Source organism: Saccopteryx bilineata, chromosome 4 (genome assembly GCF_036850765.1).
Source record: "Saccopteryx bilineata isolate mSacBil1 chromosome 4, mSacBil1_pri_phased_curated, whole genome shotgun sequence".
Classification (NCBI taxonomy): domain Eukaryota; kingdom Metazoa; phylum Chordata; class Mammalia; order Chiroptera; family Emballonuridae; genus Saccopteryx; species Saccopteryx bilineata.
In genome coordinates, this window is record NC_089493.1 from 68,364,013 (window position 1) to 68,389,563 (window position 25,551).

General features: G+C 47.5%; 1 protein-coding gene across 1 annotated transcript in view; it reads left to right on the plus strand.

Moving 5' to 3' along the window:
- Window positions 1-24,713, plus strand: part of GNB5 (G protein subunit beta 5) — a 50,258-nt gene extending 25,545 nt beyond the window's left edge. Inside the window, exons 5-13 of the mRNA XM_066276324.1 lie at window positions 1,081-1,122; window positions 3,874-3,950; window positions 9,184-9,316; window positions 13,159-13,302; window positions 15,315-15,406; window positions 17,359-17,407; window positions 20,083-20,179; window positions 21,106-21,272; window positions 22,532-24,713. Coding sequence (XP_066132421.1) covers window positions 1,081-1,122; window positions 3,874-3,950; window positions 9,184-9,316; window positions 13,159-13,302; window positions 15,315-15,406; window positions 17,359-17,407; window positions 20,083-20,179; window positions 21,106-21,272; window positions 22,532-22,543 — 813 coding nt within the window. The 3' untranslated portion in view covers window positions 22,544-24,713. The remainder of the gene's footprint in view (window positions 1-1,080; window positions 1,123-3,873; window positions 3,951-9,183; window positions 9,317-13,158; window positions 13,303-15,314; window positions 15,407-17,358; window positions 17,408-20,082; window positions 20,180-21,105; window positions 21,273-22,531) is intronic.
- Window positions 24,714-25,551: the final 838 nt, after the last annotated feature.

The window sequence follows — 25,551 nt, forward strand, 5'->3', positions numbered from 1 at the left end:
AATATATGTTGGGCTTTCTGTCACTCATGCACCCCTGATTGGAGAGGGAGGGAGGAGGTTGACAGGCCCCATCCACCCCTCCCTGCTGCAGAGAGAGTGGGGTGGCGCGTGGGAGGAAGCTGGGGACAGCAGGCAGGCTCTGGAACAGATTGGGAGTGACTCAGAGCAGCCCTTCTCCCTTAAAAGGCAGATTAATCAGCCTGACTGTGTGGGTTAGGGTTGGGGTGGAGGCACCATCTCTCGGTACGTAGGCCCCCGGTGTACAGACTGCTCACGGAAGGGACCACGTTGAGTTTTATCACACTGATTTTAGCCTCTCCGTGCCGTTTCCTCCCCAGAGCGCTCAGTGGGTGGGCAGTGAGGACAGGCAGGGAGGTGGTGTGGAGGAAGCCACCGAAATGAGTGCTGACGTGGGCCATGCACTGGGTCGGCACCCCTGCCCAGCACGCGGGGGCTCCAGGCACGGAGGACCCTCAGACACAGACCTAGAGCCCCTGCTCTACTCTCTGCACTGTTACCTAACCTGCCCCACACATCGTGTTCGGGAGAGTAGCCAGAGAAATTACACCAGAACATCCAATGTACTGTGGAGTCTTGAAAGGCCCCAAACTCTCGACTTTGACCTTGCTTCAAGGGCGCCTCAGCCACACTCAGCAGGAATATAGAAATCTTCTGCCTGATCACGCAAAGCAAGCAGTTGTATCACTTTAGGTAATCAGACCTTGCTCGGGGCATTACCCCTCCCACCCCCATCACCTCATTCACCAGATTTGGCTCCATATGGCTTGAGTGATTAAAGAAATCAAGTCTGTACAGAGTCTGCAGATTCCCTGGGGGACCCGTGTGCTGAGGAGGTCAGCGCAGCCACCCTCTGCCCCTGTCTCCCCCAGACTCCACACACCACGTCTGCATGGTAACTGTGTTGCAGGACCAAAGCTCCCAGATTTATCCTTGGGGCGTTTGTATTACAAACAGAGGGATCGTAGTCACTCCCCACACCCCCAGTGTGGGCTGTAGCCGTGGTTACAGCGAAAGTGGACTTGTTGACAACTCCTGAACTGCCTACCCTTTTCCCTCCAGGACGGGAAGGTGATCGTTTGGGATTCCTTCACAACTAACAAGGTAAGGTGTCCCCAGCGCACCGAGGTACCTCAGAACCCCAGCCTAGCGTAAGGTGCTCTGGTCCAGCACCCCAGCCTGTCCTCATTCCCTGCCTCTCGGGGAGCCTGGCTGGGGACAAAAACCCCACAGTCACCCACCTGTGTCGGGACAGCCCAGCGCCCACTGGAGCAGTCATTCCTCTCAAGCTGGGCATGCAGAGCTGCTCCAAGACGTCCTAACACTGAGACAGGAACGGCGTGGCCTGGGACACTGGTCACATTCACATAGACAACTGCATTTCTTCTTCTGAGTGATAATAGACGTACCCAAGTCCCCTGCTTTCTCTCCACCCCACCCCACTCCGTCCTTGACCAGACTCCAGAGCACTGTGGACGTGAGCAAATGGGCGGGCAGCCAGGCTGCAGTGGGTTGTCCAGCACTGCCCAGGGACGCAGTGGAGCCTGAGCCCCTGGCAGCTGTGGGCTGAGCATGCACAGCTCCAAATTAGACCTAAATTGAGACTCTGCTAAGGAGAAAGGCTTAATTAAATCTGTGTGTTAGGTGTACTTGCATGTCTACATCCTGTTGGCATTTATAATAACGAGTATTGTGTATTAAATATGGATTCCAGTCTTTACTTGGAAGAAAGCCTTCCTTTTCACTATATTAAAAAGGAGACCTGTATTTGTCATAAGTTGAGAGTGTCCATATTCTGCATTTATTTTTTAAAGATAGAAAAAGTGATAAAGAGGAACAGATAGGGATAGATAGGAAGGAAAAGAGATGAGAAGCATCAACTTACAGATGCAGCACCCTAGGTGTTTATTGATTGTTTTGTCATATGCACCTTGACTGGGGGACTCCAGCCAAGCCAGGGACCCCTTGCTTGAGCAGTGACTTTGGGCACAAGCCAGCAACCTTGGGGTCATGTCTGTGATCCCACATGCGAGCCAGCGATCCTGCACTCAAGCTGAGCCCACACTCAAGCTGGATGAGCCTGCACTCAAGCTGGCTACCTCAGGGTTTTGAACCTGGGTCCTTAGCATCTCAGGTCAATGCTCTATCCACTGCACCACCGCCTGGTCAAGACATATTCTGCATTATTGAATACATTTAGTAAATGTCATGGTTGGCAGCTATCACGTGACCTGATCAAATGAGGCCCGAGAACCATATTAGAGAGCAAGTCCCTGATGGCCAGGCCCCTGGGGAATAAGGAAAATGAACCGAACAGTTCGCAGAGGGCTTTACTGGACTCACCTCCCTCCATGGAAGGCTCTGCCTCCCCCAGCACTCTTCAGTATGTGGGCTTTTGTTGCTGCTTGTTTACACCTTAGCACAGCATAGAGCACACACTGGCTGATTTCTGGGGAGCGTGGAGTTGTGGCCCCGGCAGGGAATATAGTCATTGCTTGTAAGGAAAGGGGTCTGGGTGCTCTGGGCTGAGAGAGCGGCCACCGCACCTCGCTGGAGGGCAGCAGGTTGTTATGTCCTCTGAAAGGCTGAGGCACTGTGAATGACAACAAAATCTTGCTGACCGTTTTGAGGCCCATATTTTCTCCGCAAAAAAAAAAAATTGACACAGGAAAGACCAGTACTTGAATGTCCTGTACAGATATGGCCCCGTTTCCTGGCTTCACAGATGAAGAATAGGACTGAGTTAGTACCAGTGGCTGGTTTGTGGGGGGCGGCACATCTTGATGGTGTTAGAGCCAACATGGTGTTACTGAGTCATGGCTTTGTTGTTTGCTCATCTGCACGCAGGAGGACGGGGGTGACTTCACCACCATCCAGAAGCCAGGGACTGTTAGGCCTAGTTCTTAATGCTTCTGTTTTGTGGGTTCTCTTTTATCCCTGAGCACAAGTCAAGACCACCCTCCCCACCCCCATTCACACCTTCCCAGGCTTGGTATTAGGACCCATAGGGGACAGAGGCTCTTGTATACTCACAAGTAAACAAACTTATAATATACATGTAAAAGTCATTCAAAAGTATATTTTGAAAATAGGGAGAATCAGAGTAGATAAGATGAAGTACATACTGGAATTGAAATTCAGAAGGACCTTTTTTTTTTTTTTCTTTTTTTGTATTTTTCTGAAGGTAGAAACGGGGAGAGACAGACAGACTCCCGCATGCCCGACCGGGATCCACCCGGCACGCCCACCAGGGGGCGACGCTCTGCCCACCAGGGGGCGATGCTCTGCCCCTCCGGGGCGTCACTCTGTTGCGACCAGAGTCACTCTAGTGCCTGGGGCAGAGGCCAAGGAGCCATCCCCAGTGCCCGGGCCATCTTTGCTCCAATGGAGCCTCGGCTGCGGGAGGAGAAGAGAGAGACAGAGAGGAAGGAGAGGGGGAGGAGTGGAGAAGCAGATGGGCACTTCTCCTGTGTGCCCTGGCCGAGAATCGAACCCGGGACTTCTGCACACCAGGCCGACGCTCCACCACTGAGTAGAAGGACCTTTTGAAGAAAAGCAGCACCAGTCTTAATTCAGAGAAATGGGGAGTGTAACATAAAGAAGTAAAACATTAAGGATTTCTTCTGCCAGTTGAGATTTTTAACTTTTAGAGTATATGACAACGTTTGGTTGAATTATATGGGGCTGAGTAAGTCTCTTCACCAGTCTCAAGCTAATTGTTACCCCGCTCCACTGCCCTGAGAAGCTATAATGTAATTCAGTAAGATTGCCAGTGACTTTTAAAAATTAAATGTTAAGATGTTTCTGTAGAAGCGGCCCTTGTTTATTTTATGAACGGTTCACCCTGTGTTTCAGGAGCACGCGGTCACCATGCCCTGCACGTGGGTGATGGCGTGTGCGTACGCCCCCTCGGGATGTGCCATTGCGTGTGGGTAAGTAGGGCCTACAGCAGCTCTGCAGATTTTCTGTCAGCCATGAAATAGTGTTGTACAGGGAAAAACACACAAGCAAACAAGCACTTGTAATTTTTGGCTCTTGCCTGGCCAGTGAGCTCAGTTGGTTAGAGCATCGTCCTTTAACACCAAGGTTGTGGGTTTGATCCCCTGTCAGGGCACATCTGGAGAAGCAGCCAGTCAGTGTACAGCTAAGTGGAACAACAAATGAATACTTCTCTCTCTCTCTCCCTCCTTCTCCTCCCCTCACTCTCTCCCCGTCTCCCTCCCTCTCCTTCCTTCTTCCTCCCTCCCTCTTCCTCCCTCCTTTTCTCCCTCCCTCCTTCCCTCTCTCCAGTTCTTCCTCTCTCTCTTACCCTCTCGCCCTCACACCCTCTCTTCCCCCTTCCTCTATCTCTCTAAAGTCAATAAAAAGAAAAGCACTTGTAATTTTTGTTGTTTGCCTGTTAAGCAATGTGTTAAATTCCTCCCTGAATTTTATCAAAGGGGGAAAAAAGCACAAAAATCTCTTTCATAATTATTTTCATTACAAACTAACAGTAGTGGAAGTTTTTTTGTTTTTTTTGTTTTTTTAAACCAGCTTCTGAGTGTCTTCTTAAAGCTTTTTTTTTTTTTTTAATTTTTTTTTATTCATTTTAGAGAGGAGAGAGAGAGAGACAGAGAAAGAGGAGAGAGAGACAGGGGGGAGGAGCTGGAAGCATCAACTCCCATATGTGCCTTGACCAGGCAAGCCCAGGGTTTCAAACCGGCGACCTCAGCATTTCCAGGTCGACGCTTTATCCACTGCGCCACCACAGGTCAGGCCAGTAGTGGAAGTTTTAAACCTATCCCTCCTACTTAGATGCTGTTGGTGAGGACTATAAATTGGTGCATTTTGGAAAGCATTTGGTAATGTGTATCAGAAGCCTTGAAAAATTTATAATTTTTGATCTGGTAATTTTACATCTAAGAACTTGTTTGAAAAGAATGATCCAAAATATAGGGAGGGGTGTATGAATAATAACATTTTATTGTAGAATTATTTAAAATAAAGCCAAAAACAAGGGAAACAATGTCCATCAAAAATTATTAAATAATTGTGATATATGAATTGAATGGAATATTATACAGCTATTAAAAGGAAAATGCTTATTTACAGAAGTGAAAAGAGCATCCAGGTTACTAGGAAGACTGTGCTTTATTCTCTGTTCTCCTGGAGCTCGTTTTAACAGGGTTGGCAATGAGAACGGCAACCAACGCGATTCCCTGTCTGTGTGTTAAACAATGTGGGGCCATTCAAAGTATCTCTACAGTAGCATCTCAGCCGTGATTAGAAAAGAGGCATTAGTATAAAGTCTGTGATGAACTAGACCAAAAATGTAATAGTAGCTCTTTCTGGATGGTGGGACTGTGGGTGTTTTTCTCTTCTTTATCATTTTATTTTCAGTTTTTATACATAAGCACATATTTTTATAAACAAGAGGAAAGAGTTTTATTTCAAATAGGAAAACCCTGGGCCTCCAAACAAAAACTCTGGAGCCTTCCCCAGCCGGAATCACACCAGCCACCATCCCCAATGTCCTGCCCTTTGGGTGACTACTTTGAGGGCACCGTCCCCTCTCCATTTGCCAAGACTGGCATGCCTGTGGAACCCATGTTCATGTACATGTATATCATAATTTTGAATTTTATAAGTAATTGAACAGTAGATTGTGTCTCCATTTTATAACTGGAAGATGATAAATAAAATTCATGCCCCATCTACTTTCTGAAAGGACCTGCACTGACCGCAGTATAAGTGTGCACGCACACACATACGTGTATTTATGTATATGCCACATATGTAAGACATTTGTTTTTATATATAGACACTACAATTATAAGGTAGGTGCAAAGGTCCAGCTGTACAGTTAGAAGGCACAGTCCCCACAAGACTTCTCTCTCTTCAGATACCAACTGCAAATTCAAGAATTCCCACAGCTACCTTCGGGCTCTGTAATTTGCTAGAGTGACTCATAGAGCTCGGGAATGTGCTGACTGAGGCTCTCAGTCTTATCACAGTGAAAGGATACAATGAGAAACAGCCACGGGAAGAGAAACACAGGGCAGAGGCCAGGAGCGGTCCAAACATGAAGCTTCCATGTGGCCCTCCCTGTGCCCACACGGCTGACCTTCACTTACTCGAGAGTCTCTCCAGGAGTTTAGACTAAGACCTTTAGTCTAGTTTCTTCAGGTAGGTTGTGTTCCAAAACCCCCATCACAGATCACACAGTTCGACTGTCCAGTGGCCAGAGCCCCAAGCAAATAAAGGCACTCCCATAAGGTAGAACATCGCAGGGGCTCAGAGATCGTCTCCCAGTAGCCAGGGGGAAAAGCCAGACCTCGCATTAGGTAAGGTCAAATCCTCACTTGATAATATGTTTCTAACTGGGCAGTAATTCTAGCAAATGCATAGAGTTGGATCAGTTACATAATTTTTCAATACTTGATGTTGAGATATCTGGTGAGATAGCGGGTATCTGGTTCTAAGCTACGGAAAGACTAGATAGAGCCTTCTGCATATGCAGTGAATATAAGAACATAGCGAACAGTGTCCTCAGGGGCAGTTTATAAAACGATGCTGCCCCTACTTTCTTATTTTAACTCTCACGAAATGGAAGAATGGGGGCTGGGGAGCTGTCAGGAAGAGAATAAATCTAAGGCCCAGATAGCCAGCTTTCTGGTGACACCCTGAGGGTTCCGAATGGAGGGATGGGAAGCGCCGTACCTCAGCCTTCCCTGTTGCCCTGGGCCTGGGCATGTGGTGGCCGCCTCACAGGTTGTGATGAAAACCAAACCAAGGAAAGTTCTTTTAAAACATTTTTTTAAAATATGGGGTCCAGCGGTTGAGGAGAGAGCATCAGACACTGAAATGAGAGAGACTGAACCTCCTCTTAGATAAAAGCACCTCTCCTGTACTCAGACCTTTCCCTAGAACTGCTAAGGGCCGCTGCGGTTAATGTGAGTTTCTAGTGATCATCTAATGTAGGGTTTCCCGGCCATGGCTTTGTGACACCCATGTAACTCCATGATCACACAGACCCAGACCCATACCCATACCACATTTTCTCAGTGTCTTTGTAGGTAATGATGGGATTGTTTTTAGGATACTTTACCTTCATCTGCCTGACTACTGGGTCTGTCTCTCGGTTCCAAACTTGAAAGCTAAAATTCCAACAGTATGACACAATCCCCTTCTCAAAATAGTGTGCTAATTGATTTTATATACACACACACACAAATTACACGTATGTATGTATGTATTTTTAACTTGAGAGCCATAACCGCCAAGAAGCCTTCATACAGGTGTGGTATACTTGCTCTGAGCAACCTCATACAAGGCACTTTCTGGGTGGCCTAGGGGATTCAAAGTTGAATAAAATACAGTGCCAGCTTCAAGCAAGTAGAACATAAGAGTAATGATAGTGACGACTTACTGAGCATCCGTCATGTGTCAAAGGCTATTCTGAACTCTTGACAGTCTTGACAACAAGCCCCTTGAGGTAGGTGGGTGGGATCTACTCACTTTATAGTTGAGGAAACTGAGGCTCAGAGAACTTTTAAAAAACTGTAACCGAGATCACAAAATGAGTTGGATACTGAAGTAGTGGTTTAGTACTGGTTTAGTAGTGGTTCAGCCCAGATGCGTCACACTGTATCTCATAGCAGTGCAAATAATCCTAAGCGACGCACAGCCCAACAGAGCTACAAAAATTACTCGGCAGCTTCAGTGTGGGTCATCTCAAGGGTCAGGGAAGCCCCTGGTCCACAGCATGCTGGTTCATTGCCACAGCCAAGTGCAAATCCTGCTCACCCACATGATCTATAAACAGTCCTGCCGAAGCTGATTACTAGTGATAGACCACCCCAGGCTACACCTGCAGTTCCGAGCAGTTGGGAAGTCAAAGGGGTCAGCGCCCAGGGCCTCAGGAGAGAGTGTTCTCCTAAATATCTTTCCCCATGGAAAGGAAGCAGGGTTCCTGGGAGTAAGGCTTATTGCAGGTCTGGGGCAGAAGAATAAAGTGAGCCTAGGATATTTTCTTGTTCCAGAAAGCAAGGAAGTGCCCAGGAACCAATAGGGTTGTATCAAAAGGAAATAGGAGCTGCTTGAAGGGGCCCCCACTGTGCAGATTTGGGACAGTGTGAGCCTTGCGTGGAGTAATGGTAGTGATGGGTCGTAGCACAGGTGAAGAGAACCCAGAAGCCATGGATGCACAGTGTCCTGGTGAAACGAGGCTGCTGCTTTGCAGAGAAACAGCTGTAAGCACAGGAGGAAAGACCAAATACCATTTTGTGCCCCTAAAGCACTATTTCATTAAATAAGCAAAGGTAATCATGCTGAAGCCATTATATGGAAGGTTGTTGGGGAACAGGGTATTCACATGCTCTCAAAGTATCACACCACAGATTATTGCTAATTAATAAACCACCTTTCCCATGGAGAGATCTGATTGTCCCCCCTTTAACCAAATAATCAAGGTTGGCATCAGCACCCTTGACAAGCCTCCTGAAGTGGAGCTATAAGAAAGATGCACACAATGTCACCTTTATATGTACTATTGCCGCCCAAAATGCTGTACTTGAATCTAACCAGAGAGACAGTGTGACAGATCCAGAATGGGCGCCATTCTATAGAACCAGCCTAAGAGCTGTTGTTACGGACACCAAACACCAGGTGGAGGGGCTGTTCTAGGGTAAGTGATCTTCACGAGAGACAAAAACTGAACATGATGTGTGAACCTTGTCGGGGCCCTGTGTTCTGGGGATAATTGGGAAAGATTGAATATGGATGGCTTACTATGTGGTGGTGTGGAATTTTTGTTAGTTTTCTCAGTTGTGATAATGATGTAGTGGTTACATAGGAGAATGTTCTTAGATGTAAATTTGCAGATTGGAGTATTTAGATAGAACATATCGTGTTTGCAATTTGCATTCAAGCGGTTCAGAATTTGCTTCCTTAAATATGGCAGAATGCTAAGTTAGGTGTTTAGGTGACAGATTGGGTGTACATTGTACTGTTTTTCTTTCAGTCTTACTGTACATTTGAAAATCTTCAAAGTAAAAGTATGGGAAAGAGTTATAATATGTGATGCTGCTCAAGGGAAAACTTTTTCAGAAGTTTGTGTGAATGAGAAAGTACACACATACACTTCTCCCTCTCTCAACATCGGACACTGCTTTCTCTCCATGCTAGTGGTTTGGATAACAAGTGTTCCGTGTATCCACTGACATTTGACAAAAATGAAAACATGGCCGCCAAGAAGAAATCTGTTGCTATGCACACCAACTACCTGTCGGCCTGCAGCTTCACGAACTCCGACATGCAGGTAAACGGGGCCGCGTGAGGGCTCAGCCGCCGGAGGGCCGGGAAGGGAGGAGGCTTCTCCGGCGTTCCTCTGCACAGGAGTGGGGGGCTCAAAAGGAAGCTCCTGTTGTTCCTCACTCGTTATTACTATTATTTTAAGTAAAATCAGAAATGAGGAAAGCCAGGGTCAGTGGCCATTGACAGAGTTGAGATAAACTACGCACCATATGGAACATCCTTCTCTGACTGACTTGCTGGGGTGGATCAGGGAGCCTTCTGCGACGGTGGGGATTCTGTCTCCCAGTCTGGGAGGGTATGTCTGTGTGTCAACCGTCCCCGAGCCTGGGCCTTCGAGCCGCACACTGCAAATACCTCACTGAGTGTGCTCTACACTCCTGGGTGAACGAATGCCAAAAGAAGCTTTAGATAGGACATCTGTGCCCTACTTTGAGTAATCCTCAAAGTAGAAACAATACTTTAACACTTCAACAAGGTGTGAAAACATGCTGTCGTTTGTCCACATCTACTCAGCAGACCTTTCTAGGCGTCCGCCACCGCGGTGCCAGATGCAGCCTGGCTCCGGGGCTGGAAGCACACTCGGGACAGCGGGGAGGCTGGGAGCTCGGAGTGGAGGGGCGGGCACAGGCTTGCTGCAAGGCGTTTCCTGGGCCAGCCTTGGAGGACAAGGGTGCTGCCAGCGACGGGGAGGCGGCAGCCTGAGAAGTGGGCAGAAACATCACGGGGAGCCCTGAGTGCCCTGTAGAGGGAGGGCAGTCGTGCAGGGGCTGCGTCATGTTTGGATTTGTTTTAAGGAGAGTCTGAGTCAGATTAAAACCTTCCACAGCCCTCCGTGGCTTCAGCTGACACACGTCAGCGGGGGGGGGAGCTGGTGGAGGAGAGCCCAGGTGATAGGTCATGGTTTAATTGCTGACAGTAAGGGTGTGCAGACTTTTGCGACCAGGAGTCTTACAGACCTGTACAGTAGGGGGCACTGGGGCCCCACCTGGCTACAGAGGCCAGAACTAGGTGTCTTTGCGCCTGAATAGTACCCAGAGCAACAGAGTATGCTTCGTCTGGAAGAAGGAAGTCACAGAGGGATGCAGGAACAGTGGGTTTTCAGGCACCTGAAATGTCTCTGGTGGAGACCCAGCACCGCAGTGCTGGAGATGGGGATTAAAGGGAGCACTGGTAAGGCAGAATGTGCTTTTCTGCTAACAAGTAGCTAGAAGGAGGTCGAGGGAGAGAACTCCAACCTGATTAAATGCTCATCTTGTTGGATGTACACTTAGGGGAAGTGGAGGCTGCCGGGAATCCCGTGGACAGCTGCAGGAGCTTTGCAGCCTTGGAAATTTCCCAAACTTGAGAGCTACTTCCCAGTGGGGACTTTGAAGAGGACCTTGGGGACTAGGCCCAAGAAGCCTGAGAGCTCCGGGACTCGCCCAGCTCTTGTTCCAGGGAGGTGCTCCGAAGTGGCCTCCGAGCTGTGAGGGTCCTGGGCCTCCCCCGACGTCCCAGCAGGAAGCCCGGGCCCTGGTGCAGCCTGTGGACGCACACCCAGGGTGGGAGCAGACTCCCCTCCTTGTAACGGGTCCCCTCCCTGCAGAAGAGAGGGGATTCTTCGTGAGTGCTAGGACTAGCATGCAGGAGAGGAGGGAGAGAATGGGGAGGAGGGAGAGGGAGGGAGAAGCCCGCCAGCACGTGGAAATCGGAGGTGCAGCAGGTCAATGGTGTGTTGGAAGCTAGCAGTCCTTAAGGCCTGATTCCTATTTTCTTTCCTCAGCCATCAGAAATTATCACCCACAGAGGGTTCTCTCTGTTGTGGGCACTTAACATTGTAAGAGCCACTTCCTGCATTGTGCTATCACCTTGTCCAGGCCCTGGGAGCAGCCAGAAGCTGGGGCAAAGGGAGGTTCTGCTGTGGCTTGTGGTTCCCCCATGGCTTCTCATGACCAGGTTGGCCCCAGGGTGCTGCAGTGCAGTTAGCTGGGCCTCTGCGCCCATGAACCGTGGGTCCCCACTGCCTCCCTCCCAGCCCCACGAAGGTGTGCTCGGCCGGAGCCCAGGCCTCACGCAGCCCAGCTCTGCCCCGTGCTGCTCCCAGGCACCCCGGGCTCCTCTCCGGTGGGCCAGCCTCCACTTGTAAGCAATACGGAGGCTGCTGAGGGGGAGCCGCAGTGCCCTGGCAGTCTTCAAAACCGTGCCCTTGGCCTCATCATTCTGCTTGGAAGCTTTCCACAGCTGTTCTGTGCCTACAGGCCAGGTCCCCCCCTCCCCACAGGCACACCTCTCATCCAGTGCTGAGGTCGGGGGTCCCTGCGGTGCCCGCCCTCTCACCCGGCCAGCTCAGGTGTGGCCAGAGCGTGGCTGGTGCCCTTCCCTCGGGCCTGCCTGTATCTCACTCAGCACTTCGCACGCTCGGTCGTAAGTGGTCATTGTCTTGTCTACCAGACCGTCACTACAACTTGCTGTTCAGAAATGCTAAGTTTCTTAGACCTACTGCAGCGAGGGAGAGAAAACCCCAACCCGAGAATCTCTGAAGTGTTTCCAAGTGGAGAAACCCGGGAAGGATACTTGGAGGGTTTCAAGGACTGGGCGGGGTGATTTGAAGGTGGATCTCTCCCAGTGGGAGACTGGCTGATGACATAATAACTTTGAGCTGGTGAGCCCAGTGAGGTAAGGGTCTTAAAGCCAGTCTTGATGGGCAAGCTATTAGTCCCTTTTTTTCTCTCTTTTAAATTGAATTTATTGGGGTGACATATGTTAATAAAGTTACATAGGTTTCAGTGTTGGCAGTAAAAGCTGAGACCAACCTAATTCCATCTCCGTGTTAATCAGTTCTGGGACCAGGCACACTTTCCGGGTGCTGTGCTGAACAGTACTGTGACCAGATGTGACTAAACAGCTCATCCAGAGTAATGGCTTGGTTAGAGCGTCGTCCCATTACACTAGAGCTATTGGTCTTGGTAAGTTGCTTAGTTGGTTCACAGTCTTATTTTGCAGGAGCAGGTGTTCCCTGAGCAAGCAGGTAGGTTATTTTTACTTGATCACAACATTGTTTAGCATGGCACCAGAAAAGTGTGCCTGGTCCTAGAATTGATGAACATGGAGACAGGGAATTAGGTTCTTTCAGCTTGTACTGCCAAGCCTGTTAAACTGAGTGAGCTTCAGGAGAGGAGAAGCCAGTACCCGCTCATTCTGCACACCCCGATGCCTAGCAGACTGCCTGCACGCCCTGAGCGCACAGGGAAGCTTGTTGGCACTGTGCGTGCCTGTCCTCGCCTCTCACCGGCCCTGTGGAGCCTCTGCGGCTGCCCCTGACCTGGGAAGAAGCAGCGCTAGGAGAGTGTGCCTAGCAGAATGCTGCCTCAGCCCCTGTTGCTCAGACGGGGCGTGACTAGCGTCAACATCACCTGAGAGTTTGTGGGAACCACAGGACCTCACACTCACCCCACACTCTGTTAACAGGCAGCCTGGTGACTGGAGTGCTCATTCATGTCCGAGAAGCACGTTCCGTGTCTGACCTGTTCGGCAGTGGGTGTGGCTGCTTGTAGGTGCCCACCAACATTCTGGCCAGCAGACACGCGGAGCGCTCCTTGCGTGCCCCGAGGGTTAGAGCCCGGCAGGTGCGGCAGGGAGGCCCCCGGGTTTTGTTCCCTGGAGAAGGACAGGCCCGAAAGCACAGCTCAGTGACCGAGGGTCGGCATGGACTTTGTCTTTCTCAATACCGGAGAAACATTTGTGTGCCTGAATCCTGATTTGGCGAGGATGGGTGTGTGTGTGTTTAAGAAGTCTTCTTTTCCCTGATGACTTGCCCCTGACAGAAGCGATAACAACAGCGCTCTTCCTGTCCTTTCCTCCGGGCAGATCCTGACGGCCAGCGGCGATGGCACATGCGCCCTGTGGGACGTGGAGAGCGGGCAGCTGCTGCAGAGCTTTCACGGGCACGGGGCTGACGTGCTCTGCCTGGACCTGGCGCCCTCGGAAACAGGGAACACCTTCGTGTCAGGGGTAAGCACCTGAGGAGAATGTCTAGGGCCCTGTGTTCACTAGGGAGGTTTTGGGTGTCAATTCTTGTCAATTCCTGGGACAAGATGGGATATGTCCCTAGAAGGCGTTGCAGGAACTGTCCTCAGCACCCCCGGCTCCCACAGCAATGGTGGTGTTTTGGGGCAGCTGCAGTGCTGAGCTGTGAGGGCCTCCCATTCTGCCCCTGACCTTCAGCAGGCTACAAAAGGATCTGGAATGTTCTCTTGATGTGACTGCTATGACTTGTGGTGTATATCTGCCACATTTAAAAATGTCATTCCTCAAATAAATAGCAGAATTGGCATCTGACAGCATCAGAGTCAGCCACAGGGGCACACACTGGCCAGACGGCTGCTGAGCTGAGGCCGCGTGCTGTGCTATGACTCAGGCTTGGGGGCTGGCCGGACACTCCTTCCAGCCCCACCCCTTCCAGCCATCATCCCTGTGCCACCCCAGCACACAGGGAACAGTGTACAGTATTTGAAGGCTCAGCGTTGGGCAGACAGGCCACGGGGACACAGAGGAGCACTAGACTAGGAGTCAGGATAACTGGGTCCCAGCTTTGGTATCTGACTCTAAATTTCATCATCTGTAAACTGGGCATAATGCATAATAGTACTTGCCTCCTGCTTCCCCAGGATATTATGAATAGTAGGTTTATGTGTTATGCAAATGGTAGGGCGAGTATTTCTGTGGACAGCTGGGAGTAACAATGGAGAACTAAGCTGGCTGACCTGACCCTGAGTCAGGAGAGTGGTGAGAGAAGCAGGTGATGCATATACTGTCAAATGATGTTTGCAGCTGGAAGACAAAGGGCCGTTTGCTCTGAGCTGTCCACATCTTAGTCCCGTGAGGTGAGGACTCTGGTCTCTAAACAGCAGGGACCTCAGTTTTGTTCTTGGGTATTTGTATATGTTTCATTCCTGTGCCTTGGTATAACTGTTTTTATCTCTCCGCAACTACACTGTTTACTCAAAGTGTCAGTATCATTATAGGTTGTATTCTCTTTCAGAGCACAAAACTCTATCTGATTTAGTGTCCCTCTAAAGATTAGAAGACAGCCCTGATTCCTTCGTCCACATTCTGAACCAAGATGCTCAGAGTGCTGAACCCCCAGCAGGTCTTTCTTGAGATACAGTTATGGTACTTTGTCCCCCCTTCCCTGAGTTGAAACCAACAACTCGGACACTGGTTTTAAGCCATTACTACTTCTCTTTGACAAGTGAGAGTTCCTATCATAGTCCCAAAGCCTGACAACAGGACTGCTCTGCGGGAATTTATCAAAGTGCTCCTGGAACCGTGATAGTATAATGTGAGAACCTCCTGTTGATGACTCTCTGGGTCATGTTGACAATCCAGAGAGAGTGTTTACAAATCTTAAGGTGTAAGCCCGGACAGATGACTTGCCCGAGAACCAGCTAACTTCCGGCAGGGCCGTGGCTGGGCTCTGACTTTGCTGACCCTCAGCCGGGCGTGCTGCTGGGGTGCAGGTGGCCGAGGGGCCCGTGGAGGTCCACCTCTGCTCAGGGCTGCCCGAGACACTGAGACAGCTGGCAGGGCCCACCAGCAGCCACTGCCTGCGACACTCTTCCCCAGGCGTGAAGAGGCAGGGATACGAAGGAGAGGCAGGGATATGAAGGAGAGGCAGGGATACGAAGGTAGGAGGAAGGAAAGGGGGAATGAAGAGATGGCACCGCCTGTGGAGAGGGTGAGAAGCGGGCTCTGGAGAGTCTGCACCCACTCGGAAAGCTGCCGGAGAAGAAAACACGCTGCGGGGTAGCTGGCTCCGTCCCTTGTGTTCCTCCCACTCCAGGATCTCGTCCTGGCCGCCTATCATTTGAGGAAAGTCGCCCTCAGTAAGGCTAGTCTCTGAAAAGCGTGTTGTCACCATTAGCTAATGGACATAAATGGTCTCTGTTACACAGCTGGAATGCATGCCTGTCTGTAGGAAATCCTTGCATCAGCCACAACTCTGGGTAACTTTGCATTTGCAGGGATGTGACAAGAAAGCCATGGTGTGGGACATGCGCTCCGGCCAGTGCGTGCAGGCCTTTGAGACACACGAGTCAGACATCAACAGTGTCCGGTCAGTGAGTAGAATGTTCGCTTTACTTCTCTGCTGTCCTGTGCTCCCTGGCCTGGGCTAACACTTAGCCCAGCAACCACCGCCAGGCTTAGTTTACTTGGCTGAGAGAGGCCTCCCCAGCAAGAATGGCTGATTTGTGGTGGAACTAGCACTCCAGGTGCCTTGGATAATGTTAATGTGATTGTACATTGATAGTATCTTCTCTATTGAGTCAGTATTTCTCATTCATTCATTCAACAAATATTTATTAAGTACTTACATGCTATACAGCCATTATTCCAGTAACTGAATACAGTTATGAACAAGATAGACAAGGTCTCTACTTTCCTGCAAGAGATGAGACAATACACACATAAACAAATGTACAACTTAATTTAAGATACTGTTATGTGATCAGGAGATTAATGGGATGGGTTATTTCTTAGAATGGTGAGGGAAGGCCTTTCTGAAACAATATTAAATTGAGGCCAGCATGATACAAGAGCCAGGCTTGCGAAGTACCAGGGGAAGAGAAAATGTTAAGGGACCAAACAAAAGGCCAGGTTGTTGAACTGGGGGAGAGCTGTGGCTAACATCATCGCTGTTTTGCCTTTGAAAAAAAATCACTCTGACTGCTGTGTGGAGAATAGGCTCTCGGGGAGCGAGAATGGAAGCGTGATCACCAGTAAGAAGATAGTTGTGTGAGTTCGAGAAAGGATGGTGGTTGGAAATACAGAACACATAGTGGAGACAGAAATGTGCAGAATTGGGAATGTCCTGAGATTTTACCCCCCTGCACACTGTCAGGTTAGGCTGCCGCAGTTTCACGGTGCTAGGTCCGAGATGAAGGACAGCTTATTACTCAAGGTTATGGCAGTAGCCAGAGTGTCAGCATTTTTGTGCTGGTACCTGAGTCCCATTTCCACAGGTGACATGAAGAAGGCCAAATGACATTCAGAATCTATGAACTGGGTCCCAAGAGAGGGGTCAGGACTTGGCATATACATTTGGAAGATGGCACTGTCCAGACAGGATATGAAATATCACCCAGGAATCTTCATTATGCCTCGTGGGCAATACTAGACTTGTTCCCCTTAAAAGCAAAAACAAAATAAGAAGACTTAATTACTTTAGTAAAAAAAAATGTTAAGAAGAATTGTCAGCTCTCTGTCCTCAAATATGGGATAAGGTGAAAGGAAAAAGAATTTCACTTTTTTGCAAATATTCAGCAAATACCTAGAAAATAAATACATCTAGATTTTACTACAGGGAGTAAATGAAGTTATTCGAGTGCAAGATAGAATATCCACAAAAATAAATTCAACCCTTTGTATTCATGAAATACAGCTTAAACTTTGCCCTTTGCCCTTTGCCCTTTGCCCTGGAGCCTCTTTCCATCAGGTCAACTTAGGCTTCCCTTTGAAAAGAGAATGACTGTGACAGAAATTATCATTATTTATTGCATGCTTTTTATTTGACACTATGCCACATTCGTAGCACATTCTGGCTTATTCCATGTTGACAACAGGGGACATGTATTCTTATCCTCAGTTTTCAGATAAGGAAACTGAGGCTGGGCAAGGTGCAGTCACTTGCCACAAGTATCCCATGTAGTAAGTCAGTGCAGACATCTGCATGTGGCTCTGTGTATCTGATTCGAGTGCGCTTGGAACCACCTCCTTGTCCCTGAGCTCTGAGCTGTCTTGGGAATGCAGTATGTGGTCAAGGGAAAAGCCGTGTGCAGGGACTACCCTGTGTTCGTGCCTGGTGCAGATACCGTGTTATCTCACTTTCTCCTCACCAACACTGCCAGATGAGCTTCCCTTCTTGGCCTCTGTAACAAGTGGTCCTTATGTCCCCTGAAGTGGAGATTCTGATTCTGAGGGCCTTGCATGGGACCGCCGCCCCTGCTGGGCCGCCAGCATTGGGAGTCACCACTTAATAAAGTGCTTTCCCCCAAACTTCCTCTGCAGATACTACCCGAGTGGAGATGCCTTTGCCTCAGGATCAGATGATGCTACGGTATGTTTCCAAGTTACTGAGAGCTTTTCCTATTTAAAAGAGAGATATGCTGACTTCATTTCTCTGATTATACAGATAATGTGTATTCCATGAAAAAAATGTGGGGAAATACTAAATTACCTTAATCTTCCTACCCAAGAAGAATCATAATTGGGTGAATTCCTTTCTGTCTCTCTTTTATTTATTTTTTATTAAAATTTTATTTATTGGCCCTGGCTGGTTGGCTCAATGGTAGAGCATCAGCCTGGTGTGTGAAAGTCCCAGGTTTGATTCCTGGCCAGGGCACACAAGAAGTGCCCATCTGCTTCTCCACCCTTCCCCTTCTCCTTTCTCTCTGTCTCTCTCTTCCCCTCCCGCAGCCGAGGCACATGGGAGCAAAGTTGGACTGGGCACTGAGAATGGCCCCATAGACTCCACCTCTGGCACTAGAAAGGCTCTAGTTGCAATGGAGCGATGCCCCAGATGGGCTGAGCATTGCCCCCTGGTGGGCATGCCAGGTGGACCCCAGTTGGGCACATGTAGGAATCTGTCTCTCTGCCTCCCCAATTCTCACTTCAGAAAAATAAAAAATAAAAAAAATTATTGATTTTTAGAGAAAGTGAAACATCAATTTGTTATTCCACTTATTTCTGTATTCGTTGGTTGATTCTTTTATGTCCCCTGACCAAGGGTCGAATTCACAACCTTGGTATAAATATTTATATATAGGAGTGATGCTCTAACCACCTGAGGTACCCAGCTGGGGCTTTTTTCTTTTTAAACAAAATGCTTTATAATTTGCATTTTTCTCTTAGTAATAGATTGTGGACATTTTCCCATGCCAATAAACTTTTTTCTGTATTATATTTTCTTAATGATTAGTTTCCCATGTTTTAGACATGGTATCATTTACTTAACCAGTTTTCAACTTTTGTACATTTAGGTTTTCAAGGTTTTTTTTTTCCTGTTAACGCTACTATAAGTAAATATCTATACTTTTTTGGCCCTGGCCAGTTTGCTCAGGGGATGGAGTGTCGGCTCGGTGTATGGATGTTCTGGGTTCGATTCCCGGTCAGGGCACACAGGAGAAGCGCCCATCTGCTTCTCTCCCCCTCCCTCTCTCTCTTCTGCTCTCACAGCCAGTGGCTCAGTTGGTTTGAATGTTGGCCCCAGACACTGAGGATAGCTCATTTGGCCCCAGACAGGGGTTTCTGGTGGATCCCAGTCAGGGCACATGTGGGAGTCTGTCTCACTATCTCCCTGCCTCTTATTTAAAAAAAAAAAGTCAATATTTTTGTAACCTCTCATTATTTGCTTAGAATTCATTCTCAGACATAAACTTAGTGAGCTAAAAATAGGCCTAGTTTTGAGGCTTTTGATACTAATTGAAACATTATGTTGACTGATTTTTTTTTAAGAGAAAAAAATTATTCTCTTGAACTCTGAAAATACCAAACAACTTATTAAATAATGGTTTCCATAAAAAATGGTTTGATTTACTACTGTGGAAGAAATTACAAAGAACTAGATTGAGGGATTTGATAATAATGAATATTTAAAACTTCTGTATGTCAAAAAATATATAACAAAATATAATACATACATTTTGGAAAAATCCTTGCTACATATATGACAGACCAAAGCTGAAATCCTTTAGATATGAATGGGGTTGCCTAATCAATAAGATAAATACTCCAATTTTTAAAAAGGATCCAGTGCAGACCTTTTACAGAGCAATATGTCCAAAACGGCAAATAAGCTTAAAACGTTTTCCAAGTTACCTCTAATCCAAGAAATGTGAATTTCAGCGATCAGCTGCTCAGTTGCTAGAGAAATGCTCAGTGGCGGAGACAGTGTGGCCGAGGAGCCTGGGACAAGCCTGAGTCAGGACCCCTGGTACCAGCCTTCTGAAAAGCAGTTCTGTGATACAAGAGCTTTCCAAATATCTCTACCCTTAGATCTGGACATGCTATTTCTTGGAAATTCTATTCTAAAGGTTCTATTCCTTCACTATTGTAAGGAAAATATCAAGGATTTTTACATAAGAATGGTCATCACCATGGTAGAGACAAAAAAGTCTTTAATTAGCCAGGGAGGAATTAGACCCAATCAAAACACTTAACAGGGAATGGCTAAATAAATTCTGATATATCTACATAAAGAATATTTAACAAACCCATGTTAACCATGGGGTTTTTTTTAAGATTATTTAATGCTATGAGAAAATGCTCGTAACATAAAGCTAGAAGTAATAATGAAACATCCACCCCATTTTAATTTTTTTTTAATTTTTTTTAATTTTTAGTTTATTTTTTAATATACACACAAAATAGAAATGAGACTGAAGGAAATAGATGTTAGTGAATACTTGTAGGATTTGGGATGACTTCTTTTTTATGCGTTTCTGAGTTTTTATGAATTTCCTACAATGAACACATTCTTCATCAGAGAAAAGAAGGGTTTCGTTTTTGTTTTTGTATCCGAAGAAATCTACTTTCTGTTTCTTTACATCTCCACTGATTTGTAGAGATTCGTTGGAATTGGGAATGAGGGAGAAAAGACTACAAGAGGAAACGAAAGCAGTACTCTTATCTCTCAAACTACACAAGCCACGGGCACCTGCCTACGGCTCTGTGGTCATTGCTTGACCAAACTAGAGCCAGAAATAAGTACTTCTTTGTTCCTTTGCACTCCAGTGTCGCCTCTATGACCTCCGGGCAGACAGAGAGGTCGCCATCTATTCCAAAGAGAGTATCATATTTGGAGCATCCAGCGTGGACTTCTCCCTCAGTGGTAAGATCTCATTTCAGAAACTTTCCCAGAACTGGAAAACAGGACCTCTGAGAAACCCAGCTCTGTGTCAGGTGGCCCGCAGCTAAACTTCCTATGGGCCAATACACTAAGTAGTCTGCACCTGTGCCAGTTTACTCCCCGGGGCTTCCGGACCCCACTCTGCCCTGCCCTCAGCGGCTTCTCCCAGTGCTGTCCACTTCAGGAGAAGTGAAGGTTGTGCCCACCAAATACTGTTCTTTGAGAAAGTGATGGAACTCGACACTTTTCCTCCCTAGCCTTCCATTCTCCCATACCTGAAAAGGGACTTTTCTCCAGAAGTGGAGAGTCCCTTTCTCAATGCCCTGAAGTTCATGGCACCTCTGCCTGCACAGCTGGGGAGGATGCTAGTGAACATTAAGGCAGCTCTGGGGTCACTGGACCATTCCGTTTCCCCAGACAACCCACCCCATTCTGCATCTGAGCCTTTGTGCATGCATGCTCTACTGCAGCCTGAAACCCCTTTGCTCACCTTTCTCTGCATGGCAAACTCCTATTCAACCCTCAAGAGCGAACTCAAGTGTTGCTTCCTCTGCAGTGTCCTCCTTGATCCTTCTTCCTCTGTGCTAGCATAGCACATTACACATAACAGTACTTCCATTATAGCCCTGACCACATGGTGCTACGATGATTTATGTGTCTGTCTGTCCACTACCACCCTGCTTAGGGGGCAGCAACTGTGCTTTCTACTCTCTGAATCCCCAGGGCAAGGCACAGTACCTGACACATAGAGGCACTAAATCACTGTTTGTTGAATGAATGAATGAATGAATGAATGAACAGACAAGTGAATGAATGAACAAATGCGTAAACAAACAAATGAGAGTCACAAAAAGAAAAACAGGAATGAAGGAACTGGTTTAATAACCATCATAGCCTCCTGCTTCTAGGTCGCCTGCTGTTTGCTGGATACAACGATTATACCATCAATGTCTGGGATGTTCTCAAGGGGTCTCGAGTCTCCATCCTGTTTGGACATGAAAACCGTGTTAGTACTCTACGAGTTTCCCCTGATGGGACTGCTTTTTGCTCAGGATCATGGGATCACACCCTAAGAGTAAGAGAAGAGTTTTTCTATTTTTATTGTGTGTGAGAAGAAGAGTGATTGGCCTTTCTGAAAGTGAGCTTGGTTAGGCCCAGACAGCCATGTGGAGCTCTAATTTCAGCTCTGCTTATAACCACAGAAGGAATGAATGGCCTGGTAAGGTAGTGAGTTCCCCATCAATGCAGGTGTTCAAGTATAGATTACACAACTAAGTATCAGCATGTAGTTGAGGCAATAGTTGGAGTAGGTGATCCAAAAGGTTCCTTTTGACCCTAAAAGTCTGATTCTCTGAGTCTAGCCTTTGACAAACCACAGATGGCCAGTCTTGCCTCCCAGAAGTATAAGGTTCTTCTTTTGTGGTTACAGACCCCTGTGAAACCCACAGAGGGGCTTTAGGAGGTTCTTGAAGCCCCTGAAATTATATGCCCAATTTTGTGTCTGTGCATTTTTCTGGGAAGTATCCTCGTGGCTTTTTTTTTTTTTTAGATTCTCAAAACATTCCATGATTTTGTCAGATTTTGGCTCCCCAGAAATACTACGAAAATAGCCTGTTTATAAAGCACAGCTTACCTCAATGTGGAAGACCACAAACTTGACAGTGTTAGTAGTGTCTTAGAAGGGGAGAGCAAAGGAAATGTTTCAGGTTTTAGAGGTTTAAGGCAGGTCTTTTGATGGAGGGACTTAATTAGGATTGGACGAATTTGTGGCATAAGAGTTTAAGATTGCTGGACACAGGCTCAGGGGAGGGGGCAGATTCGAAAGATGGCTTGAAAAGTGACCAGTCATTCATTCAATGCCCTGTATTCTGAGAAGTGAGTCTTTTCTAAAGAGGCTACTTGAGTAGTTTATTCATAAGATATAAAGATAAAAGGATTTTTGCGAAGTTCCCGAAACAAACAAGTCATTTGTGACTTCATCTTTCTGGGCAGGAGTTGCCTAAATTAGTCAAGTTGGGTTAATGTACCCAGGGAGCTGCGTGAACACAGAGGGTTTCAGCTGTCAGTCTGAGAGTTGCCAGTACCTAGTAGGAGGCCACAGATGCCCTTCAGACAGTTAACTAAGGGGGAGCGGTGTCAGGTCCATACAAGCACCTCTGAGCAACTAAGAATAAAGTGTTATATTTCCCAAGACATGCAAGTGCTCTATTTTGGATAGATTGGCATGTGTGCGCGCGCGCATGCGCGCATAATGAGATTTTTATTTTTATCCCTTTAAACTCAGGTTTACAAGTTGTTAACTACGAAGGAACTAACAATTATCTGTCTTTGCAGGTCTGGGCTTAATCATCTCCTCGCAGTACACACCTAGGTACCCGAGGTTAGAATTTGAAATCGGCACTTGTAAATAGATCTTATTTCTAGAGGATTGGAGAGTTTATTGCAACTTGGCTTAAGGAAGCAACTCCGTGGCTGAAAGTTCACCAGACATCTCCAATATTACTATTAACACTACCACCCTGGGAAAATACCACTGTGAGCCTTCAGCACTACAACACCTTCACGTACACTGGTTTGTTGTTTTGTTTTTTCATTTTGAACACTTTTAAGAATTTATTTATTTTAAGATAATTCTTAATTATGCCATCTCAACTCAGCATTTAATGTTTCATATTATTTCCTTGAATTGAATTTGTTTTCAAAGCATTTTACGATCTGATTTTTCTCTGTGCACTGGCGTTTGGAGCCCTCCCTGGAAGTGCTGATTGTGGTGCGCTCTGACAGAAGAAAGTTCCGATTCCAAATGTAATTAGACAGAATCACTTTTTTTTAAATGTGTTTTTATTGTAAAAGTATCTTTCCCAGTGTTGCATCATATTGTCTTTTTTTTTCAGATGAAACACTTTCATCTCTTATGAACTTTTACAAATGAAGCACAGATGTGCATAAAGTGGACAGGATAATTTATGAATTATGTGATAATGTGATCTCAGTGTTGTCACTTGGACAGGACAGTTTCTTTCAAGAGAAAAGCTGAATGCTATTTGTGACACAGATGCTTCTCAGAGCAACCACACCCTGTCTGTGTGGGAACAGAGGACAGTAAACTTATTTATAAACCTATCACTATAAGTCATATTACGATTAGTAGTATCCCTTCAGCCTAAAGTGGGTCTTGTCCATGTCCATTATACTCAATTATTGCAGTATGAGTGTAATTGCATATACAAATTGATAGATCTTGAACAATAATGTCTTTGTCTTATACTGAGAAAAATAACATAAAAGATGTCTTTATTTGAAATTCTGCAATTTCTTCTAGAGGATACCAAGTGCTTTTGTTATAGGATCCATTCTTTTCTTTCTTTTTTGGTTGATACTGTTTTGTTTTTTAAAGGTATAGAGGCTTATTCTTTGTTTTAGAATATTCCTTACTCATAGAGGTGGCATGCTGTAGGGAAGTAAACAGTCACCTTAGATACCAGAAATCATTCCAGGGTGAGGCTTGCCCAGTGGGTGGCCCCGGGTCTGCTGGGCCAGGTCCTGTGGTGCCCCAGGGCTGTGTGTGCTGTGTACCCCGGGTCTTCTGGCCTCCTCCCAGCCCTGCTCCAGCCTGGCCCTTCCCTTCTTGGTAGTTCTGGCTTTGCAGGCCCTGATGCTCAGAGAGGCCCTTACGGAGCTGGAGCCGCACAGCTGCCGGACAGGCCTGGACCTGGCCTGGCCCTCCTGTCAACCTCAGGTGCCGTACCAGGGCCACCCTGAAAACCACTTGGTCAGGTAGCATGATGGACCAATCAGAACTCATTCAGGCCAGCTTTTCCATCAGTTTTTTAAAAATAAAATGGTTTTATTCGGTTATTTATGAGGGTTTTCCTGCACAACAGACCCTGACCTAGAGAGAAATATAAAAGGTCCCTGCCTTGCCTCTGAAGAGCCCAGAGAGACCGTGTCCATAGGGACCGTTTCTCAGTCACCTTCTCCCCTCTCCCCCAGAGGGCTCGTCTGGGCAGGGGCTCGGGGAAATGGCGGAAGGATCTACCCAGCCCCTGCCCACTGCTGGAAGGGGCAGGCCCACAGTGTCCCGGGGAGTCTCTGAGCTCCACTCTCGGAACACTCCAGGGCTTGCTCCTGGTCTCCTCCCCCCGCGCCCACAGACCCTTTCATGCCTCTGCACTCTGACCTGGCCTTCTGGACATGGAGCAAGACAGGGCAAAGGAAAAGTCACCTAGACTGAGCGGCAGCAAATGCAAGCTGCATGCTTGGAGGGGCGGAGTGCATCCCCAGTATATGTGCAAAATAGCACATAACTTTCCAATTAGAAAAGCGACTTGAAGGGCCCTATGAAAGTATTTCATAGCATACGCACCTGGTGGGCAGCAAGCCACCTCCCCTGTGTCGTCTCACTGTGGGTGTGTGGTATTGATTGATGAGATACTTGGTGGGGAATACACTACACTGCGTGGAGACTCAAGGGTAAATACTAAGTAATAAATTGTATTTTGCATATTGAAAATAATGTAGAGTGGAGTTTTTTAACCAGTTTTTCCTTTTTTTAAGAGTACTTGGGGGCAAACCTACCAAACTGATTGTGGCTAAGGGGCCAAATGGATATGCCCCCAGGTGTGCCTAGTCTTGGACACCCTCCCCCCGGAGTAGAGGAGGCTGGGAGGCAGATGGGGAGGGCGGTGATGGGTGTCTTTGGGGACCATGTGTGAACTGGAGGACTCAAGGCAGCTGCTCGGGGGAGGGCAGCCAGCCGCGGGAGGTGGGACCCTGTTCTGGAAAGAGCCGAGGGCAGCACGGGCACGCCCCTTTCCTCTTCCCACCCTCGACCTCTCTACACCCCCCTAGATTGTAAGTGGCTTACTAGCAGCACAGGGTTGTACAGGCCTCTGCACCCTGAGCTGTGGTAGTTGTGTGGCCAGCTGGCTGGAAGGTGGCATCACTGATACTTAGGACTCTGTCAGTTAGAAGGGGACAGCAGGGTGACAGTAGGTTCAGACCTACAGAATACATAACATCCAAGTGGCTCTCAGCCTCACTTTCCTCATCTATGAAATGGGACAGCACTGAAGCATGTAAAATACCCACCTCAGCCTTTAGCACATCTTCAACAAGGGTTAGCTCCCTGCTCCTGCCATCCATCTGTCCACCCACCCTCCCTTCCCTTCCACCTTTCCTGTTACCTTCCTCTCCCTTCTCTCTTATTCTATCTCTCTCTCTGTCTTTTTTCTTCCTTCTCCTTACTTCCTCCCTTGTCTCCCCTACCCCCTCCCTTCCCCCCGATTCCCCATTCCCTTGCTCTTTCTTTAAAAAATAAATCACTGATTTTAGAGGAGAGAGAGAGAGACAGA